We start from the raw sequence: 25,521 nt of genomic DNA on the forward strand, positions 1-25,521 counted from the left end.
ATCCTATTGTTATCTTTGACATCAAAGAGTATTCTGCCTGTTTGTTTCCTTTTAGGAGTTTTATGGCTTCAGGTCTTATATTTAGGTCTTTAATCCATGTTGAGTTTATTTTTGTATATGGTGTGAGAAAATGTTCTAAAATCACTCTTTTACACGTAGCTGCCAGTTTCCTCATCAACATGTATTGAAGAGACCTATCTTGCCTCCTTTTTGTAGATTAATTGACCATAAAAGTATGTGGATTTATTTATAGGCTCTCTATTCTGTTCCATTGATCCATGTGTCTATTTTTGTGCCAGTACCATGCTGTTTTGATTATTCTAGCTTCGTTGCATAGTCTAAAATCAGAGACCGTGATACCTCAAGCTTCCTTCTTTTTTCTCAAAATTGCCTTGGCAATTCAGGGTCTTTTGTGCTTTTATATAAGTTTTAGGATTATTTGTCCAGTTCTGTAGAAAATGTCATGGGTATTTTGATAGGGATTGCTTTGGGTATGGACATTTTAATTATATTAATTCCTCCAGTCCATGAATTTGGGATAGCTTTCTGTTTCTTTGTATCATCTTCAATTTCCTTTATTAATATTTTATAGATTTCAGACTATAGGTCTTTCACATCCTTGGTTTAATTCGTAGGTATTCTATCCTTTTTGATGTGATTTTAAACAGGACTTTTATCTGTTTTTTTTTTTTTTTTCTTTTTAGGGCCACATCCACGGCATATGGAATTTCCCAGGCTAGGGGTCCAGTTGGAGCCACAGTTGCCAACCTACACCACAGCAACCTGGGATCCCAGCCATGTCTGCAACCTACACCATAGTTCATGGCAATGCTAGATCCCTGACCCACTGAGTGAGGCCATGGATCAAACCTGCATCCTCATGGATACTAGTTGGATTCGTTTCTGCTGCACCACAATGGGAACTCCTCCTTTTTTCTTTGTTTGTCTTTTCTTTTTTCTTTTTTTTTTTTTTTTTTAGTAGTATGTTGTTTAGTCTCCACAAACTATGTTGTTCAGTTTGTGTTCTTCCCATTTTTCTTCCCATAATTGATTTCTAGTTTCATACCATTGTGCTATTAAAAATGCTTGATGTAATTTCTGTCCTCTCATCTTTGTTGAGACTTGTTTTTGTGGCCAAGCACATGATTTATCCTGGAGAACGTTCCATATGCACTTGAAAAGCATGTGTATTCTGCTGTTTTGGGATGAGATGTCTCATAGGCATCTAATAGTCCAGGTGGTCTAAACTTTCCATTAAGACTGCTGTTTCCTTATTGATTTTCTGCTGGATCCTCTGTCCAGGGATGTAAGTGGGATGTTAAAGGTCTCTACTGTTTTTGTGTTATTGTTGGTTTCCCCCTTGGATGTCTGTTAATATTTGCTTTATGTATTCAGGTGTTTCCGTATTAGATGCACATATGTTAACAAGTGTTATATCCTTTCCTTGTATTGATCCCTTCATCATTGTACAATGACCTTGTCTTTTGTTATAGTCTCACTTTGTTTCAAGTTGATTTTGTTTGATGTGTATATTGCTACTCCCACTGTCTTCCTGTTTCCATTTGCATGAAATATCTTTTCCCATCCCTTCACTTTCACTCTCTGTGTGTCTTTATCTCTAAAGTGAGTCTCTTTGTAAGCAGCATATAAATGGGTCTTAGTTCTTTATCTAATCAACCACCTTATATCTTTTGATTGGAGCATTTTTGGTCCATTGACACAGTGATTATAGATAGGTATATACTAATTACCCTTTTTGTTACTTGTTTTCTGGTTGTTTTGTTGTTCCTCTCTGTTCTTCTTTTAGTTTCTTCCTTTGTGGTTTGATTTGTTGATTTTGTTGTTGTTGTTGTTTTGTTTTTGTCTTTTTAGGGCTACACCCATAGTATATGGAGGTTCTCAGGCTAGGGGCAGAATTGAAGCTGTAGCTGCTGGCCTATGCCACAGCAACGTGGGATCTGAGCCCCATCTGCGACCTACACCACAGCTCATTGCAACACTGGATCCTTAACCCACTGAGTGAGGCCAGGGATTGAACCTAGTCAGATTCTTTCTGCTGAGCCATGATGGGGTACTAGTCAGGTTCTTTCTGCTGAGCCATGATGAGAATTCTCTGTTGATTTTTCTTTAATGGCATGCTGGTATTACTTTCTCTCTAGCTTTTGTGCATCTGTTGTAGGTTTTGGTGTGGTTACCATGGGGTTCATTCATATATGTTGACCTAAAATTATATCTACTTGTTTTAAACTGATAGTCATTTAAATTCAAGCACTTTATAAAGGATCTACACTATTTACTCCTCTCTCACACATTTTGTCTTTTTGATGTCATTTTAAACCTTTATGTTTATACATTACTGATTATTATAGTTGATTTTACATTTTTTGCCTTTCAATCTTTGTACTAGCCTTTTTAAGGGGTTGATCCTTTCATGTATATTTGCCTTTACTAGTGGGATTTTCCCTTTCCTATGGGTGTTTCTTCTTATAGCCTTTTCTTTTCTATTTAGAAGAACCTTTAACTTTTCTTTTAGGGTAGGTTTAGTATTGGTGAACTCTTAGTTTTCATTTGTCTGAGAAGTTCTTTATCTCTCCTTCAGTTCTAAATTATAGTATTACTAGGCAGAGTATCCTAGGTTGCAGGATTTTCCCTTTCAGCTCTTTAAATATATCATGCCACTCCCTTCTGGCCTGCAAAGTTTCTACAGAAAAAAACATTTATCATTTTATGTGGGGGTCCCCTTGTATATATGACTCTTTTATTTTTCTCTTGCTATCTTTAGAATCCTCTCTTTAACCTTTGTTATTTTAATTATGATATTTCTTGGTGTGGGTGTGTTTGGGTTCATCTTGTTTGGGATATGCTGTGCTTCCTGTACCTGGATATGTTTCCTTCTTCAGGTTTGGGAAGTTTTCAGCCATAATTTCATCAAATACATTTTCCACCCCTTTCTCCAGAGTGTGCTGTTAGCTATCACCTTGGTAGGGGGTGAGCTGGAGTTGAAGGGGCTAGAGCCAGCACCAGGTTTGAGCCAGGGCTTCTCTTGTGCTTAGGGGCCAGCAAGTCCCAATTGCTGGAGCAGAAGCCCTGAGAGCCAGGGCTAACTAGCTCTGTTTCCTTTAAATATGTTCTCTCCACTATCCCAGCACTGATTCCTTTTCCCAGAGGGGAGCGAGCAGTGCTGGAGCAAGAGGAACTGGTGCTGGTGTTTGGCATGAGCCAGGCTGTGGTGGCCATGACCACAGTCAGGGCCCCAGATGGCTTCTGATGCACTACCTCCATGAACTCATGTTCATGGTCTCCCCCTCCCCACTCAGAAGCCATTCCAGGTCCAAGCCACCATCATCCCTCACAGCTGACTCTCCCCTTGGCCAGTGCAGCCCTCACTCACTGTGGCTCTGTGCTGCAGAGCAGGCAGGGCTGGTGCAAGCACTCAGCTCAGGCTGGCTTGTGTGCCAGGGCAGTTGCAAGAAACCTGCCAGAATCCCAGGCAGTTTCAATCTGCCCCCTCTCTGCCTTGTTTTGGGAGTAAGCAAGCATGTACATGCTCCTCACAGGCAGAGTACAGGCTTCCCACATTCCTCCTGTTAGTCCTATTGGCTTTCCAGACAGCCTAGGGGATTTATCTTCCCCATGTCAGACCCTACCCAAGGGCTGGTGTGGTCAATACATGGCTTGAACTGCTTACTCCCCAGGGGGGATCTCTGCCCATGTAATCCCCCTCCTCTTCTGAGTCCCTTCCCTGGGGCTCAGGTCAATCAGGTCTTGACCTGATTGCTGCTTCTTCCCTTCCTACCCAATTCTGTATGGATCTTTCTTACGGCCTTGGTTCTACAAGAGTCATTCTGTCAGTCTCCAGTTAGTTTTCAGTGAAAATTGCTCCACATGTAGAGATGTATTTTTGATGTATTCATGGAGGGTGCGGGGAGGGGTGAATTCCTCATCCTCCTACTTCACCATCCTGATATCTTTTTGCAATTTATTTTTAAATGATACAGGAAGAAAAAAATAGGAAAAAAACAGCAAGACCATTACACCATTATAACCATTATGGAATCTGGGTGATGAGTATAAGGCTGGTTGCTATACTCTATTTCTTCTGTATGACTGAAAATTTTCATAGTAAGTAGTTGGAATAAGTGATGGTGAAGGTGTCATTTGCTTTGGGTGGCAGCCTTTCAAAATCACTGGAACTTCTTGTCTCACTATTTACCTGCTGTGACAAAGGAAGGTGTCTATGTCAGGAACAGTGCCCTGCCTACAGCATACCCTGAATTATTTATCAGTGGATGAATACTGCTTTCTCTCCTTTTGGTTTTCTTTTTCTGAATCTGCCGCTCTAGCTAAAACTAAGCTGAAACCTTTGTCATCCTTCCAAATGCTCAGAAACTGCAGAGCGAGGTGATTTTGCAAAGAATGCCAATCAAAGAGATGGTAGCTCTTGTGGCTGGTAGAAGAGTTAGCCACATGCTAAGAGAGCGGGGGTGGTTATTTGTCATGTCATGCCATGTTCAAAGCCCTGTTTGGTTATAAAAGAAAATCAGCTCTATTCTGGCCTTCTATGAGCTGCAGTGTTGTGTGACACTTCTTTTCTTTGAGACATAATAACTTATAGTAGCCCATCAGCTACTCGGATTTAGATGTGAAATATGCCGTAGTCTGTAAAAGTCATCTTTTCATCTATCTATCTAATCACCCAACCGTAACTCACTCATTTACTGGAGAGTCAGGAGTTAGAGGAACTAGGTCAGGGAAGAAAATGTGATGCAATCTAAAACTGGAAGCACATCTGCGATGTTGTAAGCAAGAACTGCAATGATCATTGAGGATGTAGAAAGGATAAAAGCCCCATCATCCTCTGTAGTGGTGCTTCTCACACTTCACGCATTGTCAAAAATTCATGATTTCTGCCATATCTGAGGATTTTTATTAACCAAAAGATGAGTACTTATTTAATATCCTTCCTTAAATCCATTCATTAAACAAACAGGGAATTCCCTTTGTGGCTTGGCGATTAAGGAGCCCAACTAGGATCCAGGAGGATGCAGGTTCGATCCCTGGCCTTGCTCTGTGGGTTAAGGGTCGGCATTGCCATGAGCTGTGCTGTAGGTTGCAAAAACAGCTCGGATTTCACATTGCTGTGGGCTGTAGTGTAGGCCAGCAGTTGTAGCTCCAGTTCAACCCCTAGCTTGGGAAACTCCATCTGTGCAGGTCCCTAAAGAGCAAAAAACAAAAACAATTTCAGTGCCTACTTTAGTATCATTCTAAATATTACCATCCATAAAGAAATGCTTGTGATGTGTTGCTTCATTTTTCTCTCATGTATAAAATAAATGCAGAGCTTTCTAATCATCTCATGTGTCTTGAACAATCGGTATAATCAGTGATACACTATATCAGTATATAAGAATCTACCTTTCAGAAAAGAATTTAGGAAGCAAATGGATGAAGCTTAAAATACTGGCTCAGGTGTGTGCAGGTGTATGAAACTTAGCATCATTTGTCCCCTTCCTTCTCTTCAGTCCTTCCTTTAGTATTAAATCAGTGATCTAAACTGCTTTGTACAGGTAATTTTATCAAAGACCCAAAGGATGGATTCAGTTAATGTTTTTCTGGTTAGAACATGAGCAGGAGTCTTTAATACTCCTATAAATCACATATCTGTTATGTCCTGATGCAAGAAGAATTCATCTTTTGACGCAAATATCAGATGTGCTCCAAAAACTTAAAATAATGAATATGAAGTGGTTGAAAAGGTTTTTTATAGATAAGGTTTAGTGTCAGGAGTTTTTTCCCCAGTACTTAAAAAAAATTTTATTATAGTTGATTTACAATGTTCTGTCAATTTCTGCTGTACAGCAAAGTGACCTAGTTACACATATACATTCTTTTTCTCACATCCTCCATCATGTTCCATCACAAGTGTTTAGATATAGTTAGGATCTCATTGCTTATCCACTCCAAATGCAATAGTTTGTACTTACTAGCCCCACACTCCCAGTCTATCCCACTCCCTCCCCCTCCGCTTTGGCAACCACAAGTCTGTTCTCCATGTCCATGAGTTTGTTACTTTTCTGTAGACAGCTTCCTTAGTACCATATATTAGATTCCAGAGATAAGTGATATAGAATCTTTCTCTCTCTGACTTAACTTCACTCAGTATGAGAATCTCTAGTTGCATCTATGTTGCTGCAAATGGCATTATTTTGTTCTTTTTTTATGGCTGAGAGTATTCCACTGTGTATATATACCACATCTTCTTAATCCATTCATCTGTCAGTGGACATGTAGGTTGTTTCCATGTCTTGGATATTGTGAATAGTACTGCAATGAACATAGGGGTACATATCTTTTTCAAGGAAAGTTTTGTCCAGATATATGCCCAGGAGTGGGGTCACTGGATCATATAGTAGTTCTAGATTTAGTTTTCTGAGATACTTCCATACTGTTTTCCATAGTGGTTGTACCAGTTTACATTCCCACCAACATTGCAGGAGTGTTCCCTTTTCTCCACGCCCTCTCTAGCATTTGTTATTTGTAGACTTACTAAAGATGGCCATTCTAACTGGTGTGAAGCAGTACCTAATTGTAGTTTTGATTTTCATTTTTCCAATAATTAGTAGTGATCATTTTTTCATGTGCCTGTCAGCCATCTATATGTCTTCTTTGTAGAAATGTCTATTCAGATCTATCTGCCCACTTTTCAATTGGGTTGTTTACTTTTTTGCTGTTGAGTTGTATGAATTGTTTGTATATTTTGGAGATTATGCCCTCGTCGGCTGCATTGTTTGAAAGTATTTTCTCCCATTCCATAGGCTGTCTTTTGTTTTCTTTATGGTTTCCTTTGCTGTACAAAAGCTTGTAAATTTGATTAGATCCCGTAGGCTTATTTTTGTATTTATTTATTTTTTGGCTTTTTAGGGCTGCACCTGAGGCATCTGGAGGTTTCCAGGTTCGGGGTTGAATCAGAGCTACAGCTGTTGGCCTACACCACAGCCTCAGCCATGCCAGATCCGAGCCGTGTCTTCGATCTACACCGCAGCTCTCGACAACACTGGATACTTAACTGAGTGAGGCCAGAGATCTAACTCGCAACCTCATGGTTCCTAGTTGGATTCATTTCCATTGTACCACGACGGGAACTCCTATTTTTATTTGTATTGCTTTGGGAGACTGACCTAGGAAAACATTTGTATGGTTGACGTCAGAGGATGTTTTGCCTATGTTCTCTTCTAGAAGTTTTATGGTGTCTTGTCTTTAGGTCTGTAAGCCATTGTGAGTTTATTTTTGTGCATGGTGTGAGGGTGTGTTCTAGTTTCATTGATTTACATGCACCTGTCCAGTTTTCCCAGCACCACTGGCTGAAGAGACTTTTTCCCATTTTATATTTTTGTCTCCTTTGTTGAAGATTAATTGACCATAGATGTCTGGCTTTATATCTGGGTTCTCTATTCTGTTCCATTGGTTTGTATGTCTTTTTTTTTTTTTTTTTTTTTTTTTTTTTTTTTTTTTTTTTTTGGTCTTTTGACCTTTTCTTGGGCTGCTCCCGTGGCATATGGAGGTTCCCAAGCTAGGGGTCCAATTGGAGCTGTAGCCACTGGCCTATGCCAGAGCCACAGCAACGTGGGATCTGAGCTGCGTCTGCAACCTACACCACAGCTCATGGCATCGCCAGATCCTTAACCCACTGAGCAAGGCCAGGGATCGAACCTGCAACCTCATGGTTCCTAGTTGTATTCATTAACCACTGTACCACGACAGAAACTCCTGTATGTCTCTTTTTGTACCAGTACCACACTGTCTTGATTACTGCAGCTTTGTAATAGTGTCTGAAGTCTTGGAGAGTTATGCCTCTTGCTTTTTTTTTTTCCCCTCAGGATTGCTTTGGCAATTCTGGGTCTTTTGTGGTTCCATATAAACTTTTGGATTGATGGTTCTAATTGTGTGAAAAATGTCATGAGTAATTTGATAGAGATTGCACTGAATCTATAAGTTGCTTTGAATAGTATGACCTTTTTTTTTTTTTTTTTTTTTCTTCTTTTCAGGGCTGTACCTGTGGCATATGGAAGTTCCCAGGCCAGGGGTTGAATGGAAGCCGTAGCTGTCAGCCTATGCCACCACAACATGGCATCTGAGCCCACATCTGTGACCTACACCACAGCTCGTGGCAACGCTGGGTCTAAGCAAGGTCAGGGATCAAACCCGCATCTTCATGGATACTAGTTAGGTTCTTTACTGCTGAACCACGACAGGAACTCTAAGTCTGGCCATTTTAATATTAATTCTTCCAATCTAGAAGCATGGAATATCTTTCCATTTCTTTCTATTTTTTATTTTTTGCTTTTTAGGGCCACTCCCATGTCATATGGAGGTTCCCAGGCTAGGGGTTGAATCTGAGCTGCAGCTGCCAGCCTACACCACAGCCGCAGCAAGGTGGGATCCAAGCTGCATCTGCAAACTACACCACAGCTCAAGGCAACACTGGATCCTTAACCCACCGAGCGAGGCCAGGGATTGAACCACAACCTCATGTTTCCTAGTCGGATTCGTTTCCACTGCGCCACATGGAGGACTCCTCTTTCCATATCTTTGAATCTGCTTCAGTTTCCTTGATTAATATTTTATAATTCTCAGCATATAAGTCTTTCACCTCCTTGGTCAGGTTTATTCCTAGGTTTTTAATTTTGGGGGCTGTGATTTTAAGAGATATTGTATTTTTACATTCCTTTTCTAATATTCCATTGTCAGTATACAGAAATGCAACTGATTTCTGAATGTTAATCTGTGGTCCTGCTACTTCGCTGAATTCCTTGATAAGTTGGAGTCCTTTTTGTGTGGAGTCCTTAAGGTTTTCGATATATAGTGTCATGTCATTTGTGGAGAGTGGCAATTTTACCTCTTCTGTTCCAATTTGGATACCTTTTGTTTCTTTTCTTTGGTTGCTGTGGCTAGGAATTCCAATACTATGTTGAATAAAGTGGTGAGAGTGGGCATCCTTATCTTCTTCCAAATTTTAGTGGGAAGGCTTTCAGCTCTTCTCTGTTGACTATTATATTGGTTGTGGGTTTGTCATAAATGGCCTATATTATGTTAAGATATGTTCCCTCTTTACCCACTCTGGTAAGAATTTTTATCGAACCCGCAACCTCATGGTTCCTAGTCGGATTCGTTAACCACTGCGCCACGACGGGAACTCCCCCTTTTCATTTCTTATTTTCTTTGAGTTCTTTCTCTCCTCTTCTTTGTGAGTCTTTTTTTTTTTTTTTTTTTGGCCATTATCTTTGGTATATGGAAGTTTCCAGGCTAAGGATAAAATTGGAGCTGCAGCCGAATCCTACACCACAGCTTATGACAATGCCAGATCCTTAACCCACTGAGTGAGGCCAGGGATCCAACGCACATCCTTACAGTGACTTCAAGTCCTTATCCCACTGAGCCACAGTGGGAACTTCTCCTTAATACTTTATATTTCAATCTCAAAGGTTATCTCAAAGCTGCCTCCTCATTTGAATAAATCATCCTCATTTTAATAATCAGCTACTTTCTTGGTGTAGAGCTGGGGTTGGCAGGTTGGTACTCTAGTTGCTTCTGTCCTTCATTTGTCAAATATTTGTTGCAGACTTACTACACCCAGCATTAGACTGGGTGCTGGGGAGGCCACAAAGAACAAGACAGACATGGCTCCTTCCTCATGGACTTCACTGTGTAGAATGGAGATATATATATATATATATATATATTTTTTTTTTTTTTTTTTGGTCTTTTGTCCTTTTAGGGCCGCACTCGCGGCATATAGAGGTTCCCAAGCTAGGAGTGGAATTGGAGCTGTAGCCATCAGCCTACGCCAGAGCCACAGCAACTCCAGATCCGAGCCGAGTCTGCAACCTACACCCCAGCTCACGGCAACGCCAGATCCTTAACCCACTGAGCGAGGCCAGGGATTGAACACGCAACCTCATGGTTCCCAGTTGGATTTGTTTCCACTGCGCCATGATGGGAACTCCTAGAATGGATAGATATTAATAAGCCATCTCCCAAATAGAAAATTGTCCAGAGGAGGTGTGTTTGAGCAGAGATCTGTGTAGGGGTGGATGGTCCAGGTAGAGGGAACACCCAGTACAAAGGCTTCCTCTTAGGGTGGGGCAGAGTGGGAGAGCCTGGGGCTTGTGGGGGTGGACAGGTGTGGGCCCCCATGCTGGGCCCACAGCCACAATAAGGAGCTTGGACTTTGCCCCAAGAGCAATAGGGAACCAGGGAGGGTCTGGACTCCTCCGCAAAAATCAAGGCTCTGTTAGCAATGAAGAAGCGGGGGGAGGGGGAGGGAGAGCCGGGGAATGGTTATTAGGTACACAAGCAATAGTGCTTATGGAAACCCCCCAAACGTTGCCTGTCCGAAAGAGACCCTTCTGCCATCTCCCCCATTCCCGCAAACAGTATGGCTTACTCTTTCTCATCTCAGTGAACAGCCTCACCATTCAGCCAGTAGCTCAGCCAAAACCTAAACTTCATCCATGATACGTGCCTTGTCTTCATCCCCTGACCCTCCCTATCTTATCCCTGGCGGAGTCCCATCCATTCCACCTCTTCAGTATCCAAATTCATTCACTTCTTTGTCTCTACTATCAAATTCACGTGGTTATCTCTCACTGCACTACTGCAGTGATATCCCGAATGCTCTCGTGGCCCTATAATCTGCTCTCCATACAAAGCAGCCTTTGCAAAATATAAATCCAAGCATGTCACTCCTCTGCCCAAAGTTCAGGGATCAGGGTAAATCTTGCTGATCCCTAGCCCGATTGTGGCAGACTCAGTCCACTTGCCCTTGACTGGTTTCGCCTTGGGCAGAGACCCAGTGATTCACTTCTGGTCATTGAAAGGTGAACATTGCTTCTGGTGAGTTTCTGGGAAAGGGTATTTTGTTCTTCAAAAAAGACCCCCAGTGTTCCCGCTGTGGCTCACTGGGTTATGAACCCAACACATCGTCCGTGAAGATGCGGGTTTAATTCCTGGCCCCGCTCAGTTGCTTAAGGATACAGCGTTGCCCCAAGCTGCAGCATAGGTCATAGACATGCTCAGATCTGGCATTGCTGGGGGTGTAGGCCAGCAGCTGCAGCTCTAATTTTATTTTATTTTATTTTTTTGTCTTTTGTCTTTTTGTCTTTCTGTTGTTGTTGTTGTTGTTGTTGCTATTTCTTGGGCCGCTCCCGCGGCATATGGAGGTTCCCAGGCTAGGGGTCCAATCGGAGCTGTAGCCACCGGCCTACGCCAGAGGCACAGCAACGCAGGATCCGAGCCGCGTCTGCAACCTACACCATAGCTCACGGCAACGCCGGATCGTTAACCCACTGAGCAAGGGCAGGGACCGAACCCGCAACCTCATGGTTCCTAGTCGGATTCGTTAACCACTGCGCCACGACGGGAACTCCTGCAGCTCTAATTTTAAAAAGACCCCTGGAAGAAAAGGATCCTTTTTATTTTGCTAGACATTGTCATATCTGAGTGTATCTGGAATGGCAACAGCCATCTTGCTACACCAGCCTGAAAATTCCAGGCACTAGAAGGAAAGCAGTGCCAGAGCCCAGGGTGCTACCACTGTAACCTGCCCTACCACTTGAAGCAAATCCCCTTGCTCTGCAAGCAGGTTTGAGTTGGGTTTTCCAGCACAGGCAGCTGTAAGGATTCTAATAATGTGTCTGAAGGATCCGGTGCTAAATGGGCAGTTTGGTGTAGGCATCTGACACTCAGTGGAGAGGTCTGAGCTGGAAAAATGATGTGAGTCCTTGGCGAAGCTTAGGGAAGGGATGAGATTGCCAAGGAGGAGAGCAGAGGGTGAGATTGGAAAAAAGTTCAGAGGATGATGAGTCTGCCAAGGAGGTTGGGAAGGATTGGGTTAGAGAAGTGCCAAGGGAGACCACCTGTGGCCAGGAGAAAGGATTTCCTGCTTATCTTCCTCTTCATAGTCACTGAGATGAATATTAAGGGCATTAGAGCATTCCTAAGTGTATTCAAACTGGACAAAAGGAAATGGCTCAGGAATGTTTTTCGCTAGAAGAGGAAAGTGGATCTCAGAACCAACCCTTGGGATTAGAGGCGTTTAGCTGCCTGCCATTTCACAAAGAGGTGGTTTTACCAGAATGTTAAAGGCAACCAAAAATTGAACAAGCAACCCGATCAGAGACTATTTGTCCTTTTCTGGGTATAAGACAGAGTTAGGTGGAGACTGGAAGGACATCCCAAGAGACGAGACCATGGTAAGAAAAGGCTTGTAGGTGTGAAAGCCAAGGGCAGCCGTCACAGAATGAGGCTGGAGAGAAACGTGGGAAATGAAATGGGAGTATGGGAACGAGGCCAGCGTGGGGGGTGCCTTGGAAATCAGGCGGGGTGTAGATCTTATTCGTCTGAAATGGCTCCCGTGGAAGGCTTTTGAGCGCCTTTCTAACTTTACAGTTAGCGTGGGTTAGATGTGGTAAAAATATTCCAGATCAAAGAAGGGGTTTGCGAGGTAAAAATAAAAGTTAAAACTCAGAGGACCGGGAGCTATGTTACCACGAGAGAGGGTCTTTAAACTTCAGTGCATACCAGGACCACCAGAGGAGCTTGTGACCAAGGTACTTTGTTGGTACTTCTCCAGATTCGGGTTCTAGAGATTGGGTCCGATATGGACTTTACAAACGCTCTTCTGGCAGTGCTACTGCCAAAGGATGACTTAGTAAGTTTAGCTCCCCATCCTCCGTGTCCCTTCACTCCTCCATTCCTTAGAAACTGGGCGTTTCTCACGGCACACCTGGTGTTCTACCAGGTTCTCCCAACCTGACAGAGACCCCAGCCCCTCCCACTGCAGGACGTCTCAACCCAGGTGGGCAGGACGTGGCGGTCTCCGGCTGCTTGGAGCAGGGGAGCGAACAGGGCGGGCGGCCAGGATGTCGGGAGACTGCCCCGCCCCCAGGCTCCTCTCAGAGGGCTCCTGCCCCGCGCTCCTCCCCGCCCCAGGCTTGGGAAACACCCCGTCACAGCCTTCTTGAAACGCAGTGCGGGCCAAGAACAAACCTTGGGGCTGGTTTCCATGGTGACTGGCGGATGCCGTGACCAATTATGTCCAGGCACTTGTTTCCGCCGCCTCCCTGCCCCCAGGCCGAAACTTCTGTGAGTGAGGGTTCCCTGTTATGTAAGGGGAGGGTCAAGTGCAGCCCCACCCGAGCCGAGCAGATTTGATTGGCAGGCCCTAGTGTCGCCGCCCCAACGCCCCCGGAAGAACGTCCTTGGCGGACAGGTATGGGAGCCACTCGGCGCTGTGAGGCTGGGCGGAAGCTTCCGGGCCCGGGGGTGGTGGGGAGAGAGGGATGAGGGGCGGAGCTCAAGGCCAAGAGCCGGGCGGGGCGGGGAGTAGGCAGGGTCCGGGCTCGCGCTGCGGCCAGAGATGCTGTGGGGCCGCCACGGCGCTCGGCAGCCGGGAACACTGCGTTAAAAGCACCAAGGTGAGGGGCATTGTCAGAACGGTGGTAGGTTCACGAGGGCCGTGGAGCCCTCAAACCCGGGCCACCTGCGTCCCCGGGTCCGGCATTTGCCTACCGTATGGGGGGCTCTCGACTCGCTAGTGACGGAGGCCGAGCTGGGACACGGGGGCGGGGCAGGGCACCTGTCCGCCTTTGCAGATACCTGATGCCCCGGCGGCTGCGGCGACCCGGACTGGCTTTGGGGGCTCTTGGGGAGCTGGGCCGGGCCGGCCTGAGGAGGGCAGGCGGGCCTGACTGGCTCGCCCCGTCCGGGGCCTACCCTCCTCGGGGCCCCGTCCCCACGCCCGGCTCCAACCCGCTCCCAGGTCGGGGGTGGGGGTGGGGTCCGAGTCTCGAGCCCCCAGCTCCCCCGTCCCCGCCAGTGTTTCGCGGGCCTGGGGCCGGCTTCGCCCTATGCTTGCGAGTAGGGCTTTGGCCCCTGCCTTGCATCATCCCGAGACAGGTTTGTCCAGATTCCCTGCATGCGCAGAGATGGGTTTCCGCCCCAGGCGAGGGTTCCCGTCCCGGGTGTCCCAAGGGGCCGGGGTCAAGGCTGTTTTCATCTTTTCCCCGGGTCCTCCTCCTTCGCCCCTTAAGAAAGAATTTAGGGCTGTTCGGGGTCTTGTGCCTGTGTAGGGGTCTATGGTACATAGGAGGAACGCACCGCGCATCCCCTAAGTTTTGGTGCGGATCATTCATGTAGGGCTAGCCAAGATAGGGCTTCTCAGCTTTACGTTGTAAAGAAAGGCGCTCGTGTTGATGTACGACCAAAGCAGCACAAAGTCTAAAATTGTTTCGAATGACTAGGACTTGTCCTGTGTTTTCTTCTATCTATGTTACTCCTTTTAGAAACTGCAATACTGCGCCTGGGTAGGGTAGACATCTATTAAGTGGTGAGTTACTCCTGAAAAATGTTTTAAAATTCTCCAGGTGGTTATGTCTTTGCTGGATACATAGGGAGCAGTAGACAGTACCTCTTTTTTAAAGACAGGAGAAGCTGGAAGTCAGTTTTATTTGCTTCTTAAAGGCAAACTTGTTGAATCATTACGTGTTCGACTTGGAAGGGACCTTACAGGTGACTGATCCACCCCAGTAAATTTACATGGTGGTGCACAGTGTATCCCAGGGGATGGGTTCCCCTGTTAAATCAGGTCTGTCCTAGATGTCAGTTGGGTGCTTCATATATTACTTGGGACCTGAGAACCACTGTTGTTTTCATACTTGCCCAAAAGGATTATCTGTACCCCCACCCAGGTTTTGATGTCCCAAGCGTTTTCACCTGTATCATAGTCACCTTTAAAGGCAGATTTGCAGGGAGCTCTCAGTAGCAAGTTGCTACTTATTGAATATAAGTCATCAGGTAAGTGGAAGAACAAGAATCCTCCTTCCTTTGATTTAATTATTGGGTGGCATTGTATCTTGGAAAGCAAAACAGCTGTAATGGGCACTGGCAGGTTACAGGGCCCACCTATGATGTCAAATGATTGGCCCAAAACAAATTTCTGCTGATTAGGGACATTTGGTACATGTTTCTCTAATTATTTGCTTCTCATGAATTTAGTAAAATGTTGCTTAAATTTTGACTCTTTCATGCTCAGACTTTTGATTGTTGCAAGTAGGAATCTCAAGGAGCTCTGCCTTAAACCTGCTGGAGCCTGGAGGAAGTCACCAGGGCAGACAAGCTGCTGTTCTTACAGCTCCACTTGCTGCTCTTCCTTTGTGTTTTTAGTAAATGACCCACTGACTTTGTGACCTTTGAGACATGCTGTCTTATCCACTTCTTGAAGCTTTGGTGTTTGGAAGACTCGTGTTTGTGAAATCTCTTGTGCCCTCCTGTGTTGCATTTTTACATGTTGTTTGGCAGTACCTTAAGTGCGTAATCATGAGGTTTGCACACTTGAAGCAGTTAAAAAATATCATTTCTTGTGGATGGTCCCAAGAGGACCCAGTTCTCTGTCTCATATGTTCTACCTTTGGCTGCTAGTTTTGCTGAGGGAATCATTCAGTACTTAAGATGGCTCATTTAAGACACCCTTAAATCGGCCCCCTTGGATATTTAATTCCCATAGCCCTGAGAACTGTGCTAGACCCTCTGTGTATGTGGGTACAGTGCATTCTGAGCCTGGCTTTCCCAGTAGTCAAATGCCTAGATATTCTGCTAGTAGCAACTGTTATAAGTCCATATCTTCGGCACTTCTGGCACCAGAGCTGAACTGTGTCACTGAATATTTTGAATCCTGTCCAAGGACTCCATACACAGATTCCTGTAGGCATTTAAAGATGGGGAAGAAATTGGAGTCAGAAGAGGGAGGGGGTATAGAAAGAAACTTTCTAAAGATTCTTTTCCTCTAAAGTTTTTTGTTTGTTTTAGGGCCACACCTGCAGCATATGGAAGTTCCCAGGCTAGGGGTCAGATTGGAGCTCTAGCTGCTGGCCTGCATCGAAGCCACAGCAACTCGGGATCTAAGCAGCATCTGTGACCTAAACCACAGCTCACGGCAAAGCTGGATTGCCAACCCACTGAGCAAGTCCAGGGATCGAACCCGCATCCTCATGGATACTAGTCTGATTTGTTTCTCCTGCACCACAACGGGGACACCCTCCCCTAAGTTTTTATAGCTACATGTTATATAATATTATATTGTATTTCTGTTTAGCGCTTTAAGATTTAGCTCTTAACTATTTCAGAAGTCTTAACACTTGGTGTTGGTATATTTCTCTGTTCTCCCATCTCATTTTAAGGTAAAGTGAATTCTGAGGACCGAAGAGTTTGATGACACAGACCACTCAATTTCTTTGTTTGGAATACACGTTATGAACCCTTTCTGGAGCATGTCTACAAGCTCTGTACGCAAAGTAGGTATAGTTGATAAATTTAGTGAGGAAACCCATTTGTGTCAGAACAGAGGCCTAAATAATCATACCAAGGCTGCTCAAAATCTTAACAAAATTACCTTGTTTTTCTCATTTCGATTTTACTTTTGAGAAGTAATTATTTCATTGATTAAAGTCAGTTTCTGAGACTGAGATCACATCTCAAATAGAAATCATTCTGCTAATCACAGTTCTGTTATTTTGACTTAGGCTATGTTTACACATGATGACATTTGTGACACATTTCATTGTAGTAGTTTGTCTACAGACTGAAGGATTCCATGATTCCATGGTTAGAGAAATGGTCAGGTGAGACCTGAAAGCACTGGTTTAATTTTTCTAAATAAAATACTTGTTTAAATAAAACACGTTTTAGGAGAGCTTAACACACGCAAACAAAAATGTAGTCTCTAATTCTACCTCCAAGAGAACACTATTAAGTCTTTTTTTCTGTACACGATATTTGTATACTTTTTTGTGTGTGTGTCTTTTTTTTGCCTTTTCTAGGGCCACTCCCGTGACATACGGAGGTTCCCAGGCTAGGGGTCTAATCGGAGCTGCAGCCTCCAGCCTACACCACAGCAACGTGGGATCCGAGCCATGTCTGCAACCTACACCACAGCTCACAGCAACGCCAGATCCTTAACCCACGGAGCAAGGCCAGGGATCAAACCCGCAACCTCATGGTTCCTACTTGGATTTGTTAACCACTGCGCCACGACGGGAATTCCTGTATACACTTTTTTTTTTTTTTTGTCTTTTTTTGCTATTTCTTTGGGCCGCTCCCATGGCATATGGAGATTCCCGGGCTAGGGGTCGAATCGGAGCTGTAGCCACTGGCCTATGCCAGAGACACAGCAACGCGGGATCCGAGCCGCGTCTGCAACCTACACCACAGCTCACGGCAACGCCGGATCGTTAACCCACTGAGCAAGGGCAGGGACCGAACCCGCAACCTCATGGTTCCTAGTCAGATTCGTTAACCATTGCGCCACGACGGGAACTCCCCCTGTATACATTTTTAATTACAGCTAATTAACAGCCTTTGACTGTACTTGAGTCAAGGGAGTACCTGTGAGATGGTAATTTAGTCTCTGACTCATGTAGACCTTTGTCTTTGACTAAGGATGACAGTTTACGCTGGTGACAGTCCAAGTGTGAAAACATACCCATTACAGACGAGATCAAAATCAGACCCATGTGACGGAGAGAAGAGCTTCATTCTTAATTTCTTAACTCAAGTGCTGACATCAGGTCATAACTAATTTCAGTCATTTGCACTATTTATTTTGAGATGCTGAGCACCTGACCTAAGTTTCAGGGGGGACTTTTCTTATCTAATTGCATAGTAACCCCCTGGCCTCTTTCTGGGGCCTCCAGGAGAAACCACTTTTCTCTGTTTCATGTAAATCCTGTAAATACTGGCTTTATAAGATGCAGCAAAGGAATGAATGTTCTTATAGGTCAGTTTTGCTTCAGCTTGTTCTGCTCTTTCTAGTATCCTGCCTGCTCAAAGGACTTTCAGGTCATCTTGATCATGGTGCTAGAATGTCCTTGTAAGAGAGTAATTCCAGCTTTTCAGTCAAGGGCTAAGAGTACATCACATGTACTCTTGTGATTTAAGAGTCATCCTGATAAATGTTCTCACCCCTTCATCTTGAACAGCGATCTGATGGTGAAGAGAAGACATTAACAGGGGACGTGAAAAGCAGTCCTCCTCGCACTGCTCCAAAGAAACAGCTGCCCTCTATTCCCAAAAATGCTTTGCCCATAACTAAGCCTACATCTCCTGCCCCAGCAACACAGTCAACAAATGGCACACATGCGTCTTATGGACCTTTCTACCTGGAATACTCTCTTCTTGCAGAATTGTAAGTTCTTAAATTGTCTGGTTAAATTTTGAATGACCCTTGAAAGTGATGAACAGTATTTATTCTGATGGACCCGGTAAACAGCAGCCATTTAATCCTAAAGCTCAGACCTATCCCTCTCCAGTACTGGCCTTAATGTAGAGTGATGGAAGCTGTTGCTGGCAATAATTTTTAATCAAGGCCTAAGTGGTGTTATATAAATATCCTCTTTGAGAAGGAATGATTCTTATTCAGAGCTTGGGTAAATAAGATTTAAAGGCAAATATGTGCTCTAATTGCCATAGTCTGTTTTGGAGAGCAGGAGGAGGAAGAAACTAAGATTTATTAGTAGGTCAGTTACCTCATTTTGATCTACCTTTTATAAGAGGTGAGGAATTCACCTCCTGAAGAGGTTATCGTAGAGGCCGGACAGGGAGGACGGCCTTCTGTTCCTTCCTGGGTCAGACCCAGCTGGATGCTTGGGCCCCAGTCTGGTGATCATTCCTTAAGAGGCATCCAGACAGACTAATGAGGAGATGGTCCCAGCAGGCAGGGGCCAGAAGCAACTTGAAGGAACAGGAACTGCTGACTTGGAGAAAACCTAGAAGGTACTTGATAGACCTGTCTTCATGTATTTGAAGGTCTGTCATTAGAAAGGGAATTTGACTTATTCTTGTGACCCCCAAAGGCAGAATTAGACAATGATAGGGAGGTTATGAGTTGGGCTCCATGTGAGTAAGAACTTGGCTAGTCATAGACGTCAAAAATTGGACTGAAGTTACACATCATCAATAGAGTGTAAGGAGATCGATGCCTCTGCAGAGCCTAGTAGTGAGGACACAGCGCCTGGCCTGTCAAAGGGGCTCAAATAGTGAATGAATGCAGATGGCATTCGATTTGACCGTTTGTTACAAGGGCAGGAAGTCTGAGAATTAACGCTTAACTTCATGGACAAAAGAATTTTTAAATGACTGAAATTATTTTAAAAGCATCCTCCTGCCCTCCCTCACTGTACTGATGTGAGGGTCTGAGGCCCCAGTGTAAAGGGCTGAGTTTGATACCAGCGGTCCCTTGAGCTTTATAGTGGAAGCCGGTATTTGAGGCGAGGCAGTGAGTTGGACAGGCTTCTATTGTGGCATTAAATTTGCTGTCTGTGTTAGGACACAAAATTGCCCTCTGGCAAACCTCATTGTTAGAGATTCATCTGCCAGCCATGCTGCTATTGACATGCTGAATTTTAGTAACTTAAACATGGAATAACTATTTTAAAATGATTAAAAAAAAAAAAGTGTGGTTGCAGATAGGCAATAAATGAAAACAACTAAAGTCTATTAAGCTACTTCTCAGCAGAATTGAGGATTGGCAGGCTAATGTGTTTTAAAGGCCCTTGGGCAACATTATTCAAGGTCTGGACAGCCTTGTTTAGGCTATAGCTCAGCTACAAGAACAGAGCAGAGTGGCTCTCAGGTGACCGGGTCCCAGAAGAGCCATTGCAGCCTCCGAGCCAGTGCCCTTGTCTCCCCTTGTTTGAGTACCCACCACTTCCCACAGCAAGGCACCCAGAGGTCGGGTGTCTGGGAGTAAATTCAGGAGCAGTGGGCAGTGTGAGCACTTCACGCTGCATGCCTTCAACCAAGAACACTGCCACACGGACTGGTTCCACACTTAAAATGACACCCATGGAATTTTAATGTCTTAATTACCTAAAATTGTACTTTAAAATAGTTGCTAAAAATGTGTGAGATCTATTGTCCATGATCATAAAAGCAATAATTTTACAGATAACTCTCACTGACTTAAAATTTAATGTCCAGAATTACCTTCAGGTTGGTTTCCAAGACATTGTTTTGGGGAAGCTGATTTCTGGGAGGAAAACTTAATTGTATGTCCTTGTTAGTTTTTTGGGAGGGTTTTTTGGTTTGTGGGTTTTTTTTCTTTTTTTTTTTTTTTGGTTTTCTTAGGGCCGCACCTGCAGCGTATGGAGGTTCCTAGGCTAGGGGTTGAATCAGAGCTACAGCTGCTGGTCTGTACGACAGCCACAGCAAGACGGGATCCAAGCCAGGTCTGCGACCTACCCACAGCTCAAGGCAATGCTGGATCCTTAACCCACTGAGCAAGGCCAGGAATTGAACCCACAACCTCGTGGTTGCTAGTGGGATTCGATTCGTTTCCACTATGCCATGGCGGGAACTCCCCTTGCTCGATTTTAATTTCTTCATCAGGGGTCTTTTTTGGCTGTGTTTCTCTGTGAGCATGTGTTATGAAGCTGGTAAACGGGCAGCAGTGGGGGCCAGGTGAGAGATTGTGATGTCTCGGTCTGTGTGGTTAGGGTGTGGCTCCCCTTCGAGGGACTGTTCCTTCTCTCAAAAAATGAATGTAGGTGGTTTTGCCTGTGTTACTTAACATCCATACACTCCCTCTTGTGCTGCTCTGTTTTAGCACCTTGGTTGTGAAGCAGAAGTTACCGGGTGTCTATGTGCAGCCGTCTTACCGCTCTGCATTAAGTAAGGAGGATTCACTCTTTATCGCATCGTGTATTTGGTTCCTCTGTCACAAACTTAGCCCTTAACAGTGTTTCTTTTTTCTTACAGTGTGGTTTGGAGTAATATTCATACGGCATGGACTTTATCAAGATGGTGTATTTAAGTTTACAGTTTATATCCCTGATAACTACCCAGATGGTGACTGTCCAGTAAGTTGCAGGCATAGTCAGGTTTCATTTCTTGGTCAGTGAAGACGGCTTAATGGGCTTAAAGATTTCTTGGTTCTTTTCCTGACCTAGTACATTTTATGATTTCAGTTTCCAAAAACATTTTGTCTACTCAGTGGTCTTTCAAGGGGATTTTCGTGCTTTGTCGCATCTTTTGCCATGCTAGCCCCTGCCTTTAGCTTAACTTGTTTCTCTGCTCAGGGTGTGCAAAAGTGAGGCTGGAGGCCAGAGTGCAGCACTTGCTCTGTGAATGGCGACTGCTGTGCTGTGGTAGAGAAGAGCAGCTGTTGCCGTGTCACTGCACAATTTAGTGTCACAGGAACATGGTGAAAGTAGTTCAATGTCCCTCTTGCGGCAGCTCTTTAACTTTAAGCCACATGACTGCCGTGCCCTGAAACTCCTTTTACAGCTGACTGTGTGGGTCTAATGAGCTTCACTGCTTCCATTAAAGGATGTGTCTCTCTTTAAATACAGCGCTTGGTGTTTGATATTCCCGTCTTTCACCCGCTAGTCGATCCCAACTCTGGTGAACTGGATGTAAAGAGAGCATTTGCAAAATGGAGGTGAGTAAATGAGTTGCACAAGGTGACGTAAGCCAGCAAGAGGAAGCCTCAGTAATCCTGCCGTGTTTCCTTTTAGGCGGAACCATAATCACATCTGGCAAGTATTGATGTATGCAAGGAGAGTTTTCTACAAGATTGATACAGCAAACCCCCTAAACCCAGAGGCTGCAGTACTGTATGTTACTTTTGCTTTGTTATTTAAGATAAGCTTGAAAAGATAAAGTAGATTATGTTGGTGGGTGACTTTTTGATTTCAACTTTTAACACAGGTATGAAAAAGATGTTCAGCTTTTTAAAAGTAAAGTGGTTGACAGTGTTAAGGTGTGCACTGCTCGCTTGTTTGACCAACCTAAAATAGAAGACCCCTATGCAATTAGGTAAGTGGTACCTTATCCAGATAAACTGCACTTTGTAGTACTGTGCTTCCATTTTCCAAGTGGTCTCAGAACAGGGATTTAAAAGGAAAGTGTATAATTTGTTAGCCTGCAACCTTGCAAACTTGGTATCAACCTGATTTCTGCTTTACCTGGAACTGGCACATTGTGCCAAGAGCAAGCTATTTAGTGAGTTTGGTCCCCTCAAGATTCCTGTACTGTGTTCACAGCTGTCAGGACTTTTCTTTCTAGCCGGAGCTCCTCTTAAACTCCCAAACCCCATTGATGTGGTGAAAGGAGTGAGTGCTGGGAAAAGTGGGTTCCTCGAGCACTGTGATACTGGGTCTCGGGGAAGAGTGTCTGGGGAGTACTAAGAGCTGAAGAGTTGGTGATTTATTCTTGGGCAGCGCTGCTGTTGCTGGGAGGCAGCATAGTGTAGTGGTCAAGAGTTTGGGCTCTGCGGTTAGACTGGGGGACTTCTGCACTTACTGGCTTTGGTGACCCAGAACAATTGATTTTACTGTAAATTTCTTCATCTTTAATTAATAGGACTTCAGCGTGGTTTTGTGCTCATGCATGTAAAATGCTCTATATGGGATGGTTATGTGAGAAAGTCATTTAGGTAATGTCTAAAACTTACATACTGACAACTGATTAAGGACTATTCCTTGTTAAGTTTTGTGAGGGGATTTAAAAATGTAAAAATGGATGTTAAATTTAGTGAGCTGTTTTTAAAATATTTTTCCTGAAGCTTTTCTCCATGGAATCCTTCTGTACATGATGAAGCCAGAGAGAAGATGCTGACTCAGAAAGTAAGTAGATTACCATTTTGGAAATAGTTAACTCATTGTTTTCTAAAATGTTTTCACTGGAGACGATTGAGTTTATACAAATAACTTTTTGGGAAACAAGTTTGTACAGTGCTGAAATCTCACCAGTCATTTTTTAATGTCTGTTTTTTGTTGTGCCCAGAAGAAGCCTGAAGAACAGCACAATAAAAGTGTTCACGTTGCTGGCTTGTCATGGGTGAAGCCTGGCTCAGTACAACCTTTCAGTAAAGAAGAGAAAACGGTAGCAACTTAAGAGCCAGTGAATCTGGTGCACCATGCACTTTCCTGCTGGACTTGGGCTGGTTACAGCTGACCAGTGGCAGAGGACTGCGTGCAGAGTAAAGCGGTGTGAACGGGGACTGGTGTCAGTGTTGTCCGTGTATGCTTAGGTTCTAACAGCAAGTTTTGGAAACCTCTCTTTACGTAATGCATTACTTCTGTCAGAAGTGTCTTTAAGGTGGTTATCTAGTTCAGTACTCCAAATTATTGGGGACCTTGAGGCTTAAAGTATTTTTCTGAGTATAATGCTAAAGGTAAGTTGCATTCATTTAAACTAATAGAGTAGACAGAGTTCAGCACTATCTAATGATTTTTAAATCAGCGGTTTTAGTTGTACATGGAGAGGAGAGGTAGAGGGGAGCAGTTTCCATAGCTAATAGCACTTTTAAGCGGAAGATCCTTGGAACCTCAGTCTTCAGCCTACTGTGTTACTGATACACAGACACTGTCACTGAGGGACATACTAGGTGAGTGAGAGGAAACCAGAACACTTGTTCATAGCTTTTTTTTTTTTTTTTAAAGCAAATCACTCACTGTATTTTTATGGCTGGAGGGAGAAAAAGTGTTAAAATGGTTTCTAATGAAGTCAGATATTTAAATGATGAATGACTAATGTGTTTTGTAGAGACAATAAACCAATAAATGATTGTTCTTTGTCATTTATCCAGGAAACTGAAACCCTTTTCTCAATATAACTAAACAAAGAGTAATTTATAAACGCTTTATTGAAAAATACACTTATTTTCATATAAAATTACAGTAGCAGTATCTTGAGAGGTTTTTATAAATATTTTTGCAGAACACTATTCTAGGTGAACAGTGTGAGTTCCGTATTTCTTTCAGAGCAATATGAAGTTACCTAGTAACTTTGTTTATACTGATTCAATTTACAATTGAATTTTCTCCCTAATAAGATTATTCAACTTGAAAACTGCTGGAATAATAATGATTAATAAAGGTGTGTGTGTATATATATATGTATATATATATAATTCAATAGCTGTTAAATTAGCATTTTCTAATTTGTAAAAACGGTACTATGTACTAATAAAACCCCAAATTCTCCAACCTATTTTATTTTTTTAACTGCCAGGAACACACCCAAAGATATTTAAAATATTTCACCGTAATAAAGACACGTGTCTTTTGGATAACTACCTCCTAAAGGAAGAGGTCATAATTTTTCATAATCCCTTAATTCAACTTGATTTAAAATCTTTACTTAGCCCGTTGATCCTTATTAACAAAAAACTGGAGAATTTAAAACACATGTCCAAAAGGTAGCTACTGGGGCTTTAACAGTTTTTAAAAAAAGTACAAAAGCATCAAAGAGGACACTGAATTAAGTTCAGCCTAGAAGTTTTGTACTTAATAAAGTTCACATTGTAGAAAGTGCCATTGCAAATATACAGCAAAATCTGGGTTACAAAATCATGCTTCTTACAGCCCTAAAGTGCCACTTCTTATAGGTTCACTCACACATTGCACACAATCAAGCACTTGTCACACTGCACCACACCTAATGGGGAGAGGAAAGAAATTACACAAAGGGAATGGGAGACTTGGACTAATAACCTAGGACCTCCAAATCGGGCACTATCTTGCTACCTTTTAGGAATGCAAAAATCTTTCACTCCTACCAAATTTTTTCGGACAAAATACCTAGTTTTTGTTTGGCTTTTCATGAGGGCTAGAGCTGACCACAAAACAGGTAGGAATGAATTAAAACACAGTTTCTCTGCTGGAACATGTTAACAGAGACCTCTCCCACAGATATCTGAGTACACTCTGTTCTCTGCGATACTTGTAATAGCTTTGCCAAAGAGTTAAAAAAAAAAATCCAAGTTTGGATTCTCAGCAGCCTTAATGGCAAGCACTGAGTGGTAGGAAAAAAGGCAGCTGGGATGAGTAAAAATATCCTAAAGATACTGGAAGGATTAAGGAAAAGAGCCCTACATTCTAGCATGCATTAAATGATGCTGCTAAACAGAGTTTGTGAAAAGACAGGTTCAATACAACAGACTAACCTCAGTGGGAACCTCGGTCATTAGCTACATCTTGGAGACGGCGTAATAAGGCAGAATGATTTTCTGGGCAGATTCTTTTTGCGGGTGATTCACTTCCATCTTCCAAAAGAATCCCTCTCTTTTTGGTTGGAGTTTCTCCTGTCCGTATCATACTGTTAATTTCTCTCAGTCTCTGGGGTGGGGATAGATATAAAAATATTAAAATTCTAATATACATAGTTCAATGTTAAGTCAAAGATCCTCCAATGAGTTAAGCAGTTTACCTTGAGGAGTTTAGACATCTTTATAGAGGAAAGAACTACTAAATTTAATATCCTTCCAATTTCACCTCTCAGCTGGCTGAGATTGATAACTTGGATAGAGGCAGAGTATTCGTTTTTTAAAAAAAGCTCCAGAGGTGATTTTGATATACACTTTACCACAGTGCAAAAGTTGACAAATTTGTGGGGTTTTTTCCCTTTCACAAAAGTTAGAGGATCACACTGCTATGCCATATTTAATCAATTTCATACACCTCCATT

At 43.4% G+C, this 25,521-nt stretch overlaps 3 protein-coding genes across 14 annotated transcripts in view; 2 read left to right on the forward strand and 1 right to left on the reverse strand.

Annotated features, from left to right (window-relative positions):
* The window catches only part of AKTIP (AKT interacting protein), a 52,036-nt gene extending 27,995 nt beyond the window's left edge, over positions 1-24,041 (forward strand). The window contains exons 1-11 of one of the 9 annotated variants that reach the window (XM_084958469.1): positions 13,643-13,956; positions 14,748-14,853; positions 16,236-16,349; positions 18,033-18,238; positions 20,657-20,721; positions 20,809-20,909; positions 21,402-21,490; positions 21,567-21,665; positions 21,760-21,867; positions 22,616-22,676; positions 22,840-24,041. In XM_084958469.1, coding sequence (XP_084814595.1) covers positions 16,308-16,349; positions 18,033-18,238; positions 20,657-20,721; positions 20,809-20,909; positions 21,402-21,490; positions 21,567-21,665; positions 21,760-21,867; positions 22,616-22,676; positions 22,840-22,947 — 879 coding nt within the window. In that variant the 5' untranslated portion in view covers positions 13,643-13,956; positions 14,748-14,853; positions 16,236-16,307 and the 3' untranslated portion in view covers positions 22,948-24,041. Of the gene's footprint in view, positions 1-13,356; positions 13,476-13,611; positions 14,854-16,235; positions 16,350-18,032; positions 18,239-20,656; positions 20,722-20,808; positions 20,910-21,401; positions 21,491-21,566; positions 21,666-21,759; positions 21,868-22,615; positions 22,677-22,836 lie in introns of those variants that run through there. The other 8 variants (XM_084958465.1, XM_021093427.2, NM_001243463.1 and 5 more) reach the window with 8 other exon arrangements.
* RPGRIP1L (RPGRIP1 like) overlaps positions 1-25,521 on the forward strand; it is a 343,331-nt gene that overhangs the window by 168,834 nt on the left and 148,976 nt on the right. The gene's annotated exons all lie outside the window — the stretch shown is intronic.
* Positions 23,681-25,521, reverse strand: part of RBL2 (RB transcriptional corepressor like 2) — a 44,104-nt gene continuing 42,263 nt past the window's right edge. For all 4 annotated transcript variants that reach the window (XM_021094170.2, XM_021094168.2, XM_021094169.2 and 1 more), the window contains one exon: positions 23,681-25,172. In XM_021094170.2, the coding sequence (XP_020949829.2) occupies positions 25,002-25,172 (171 nt within the window). In that variant the 3' untranslated portion in view covers positions 23,681-25,001. The remainder of the gene's footprint in view (positions 25,173-25,521) is intronic.

This window comes from Sus scrofa, chromosome 6, assembly GCF_054392235.1.
Source record: "Sus scrofa isolate SSC_HxYL_T2T_F1_AM1 chromosome 6, Sscrofa_HxYL_maternal_Yorkshire_Landrace_v2.0, whole genome shotgun sequence".
In the NCBI taxonomy this organism is placed as follows: domain Eukaryota; kingdom Metazoa; phylum Chordata; class Mammalia; order Artiodactyla; family Suidae; genus Sus; species Sus scrofa.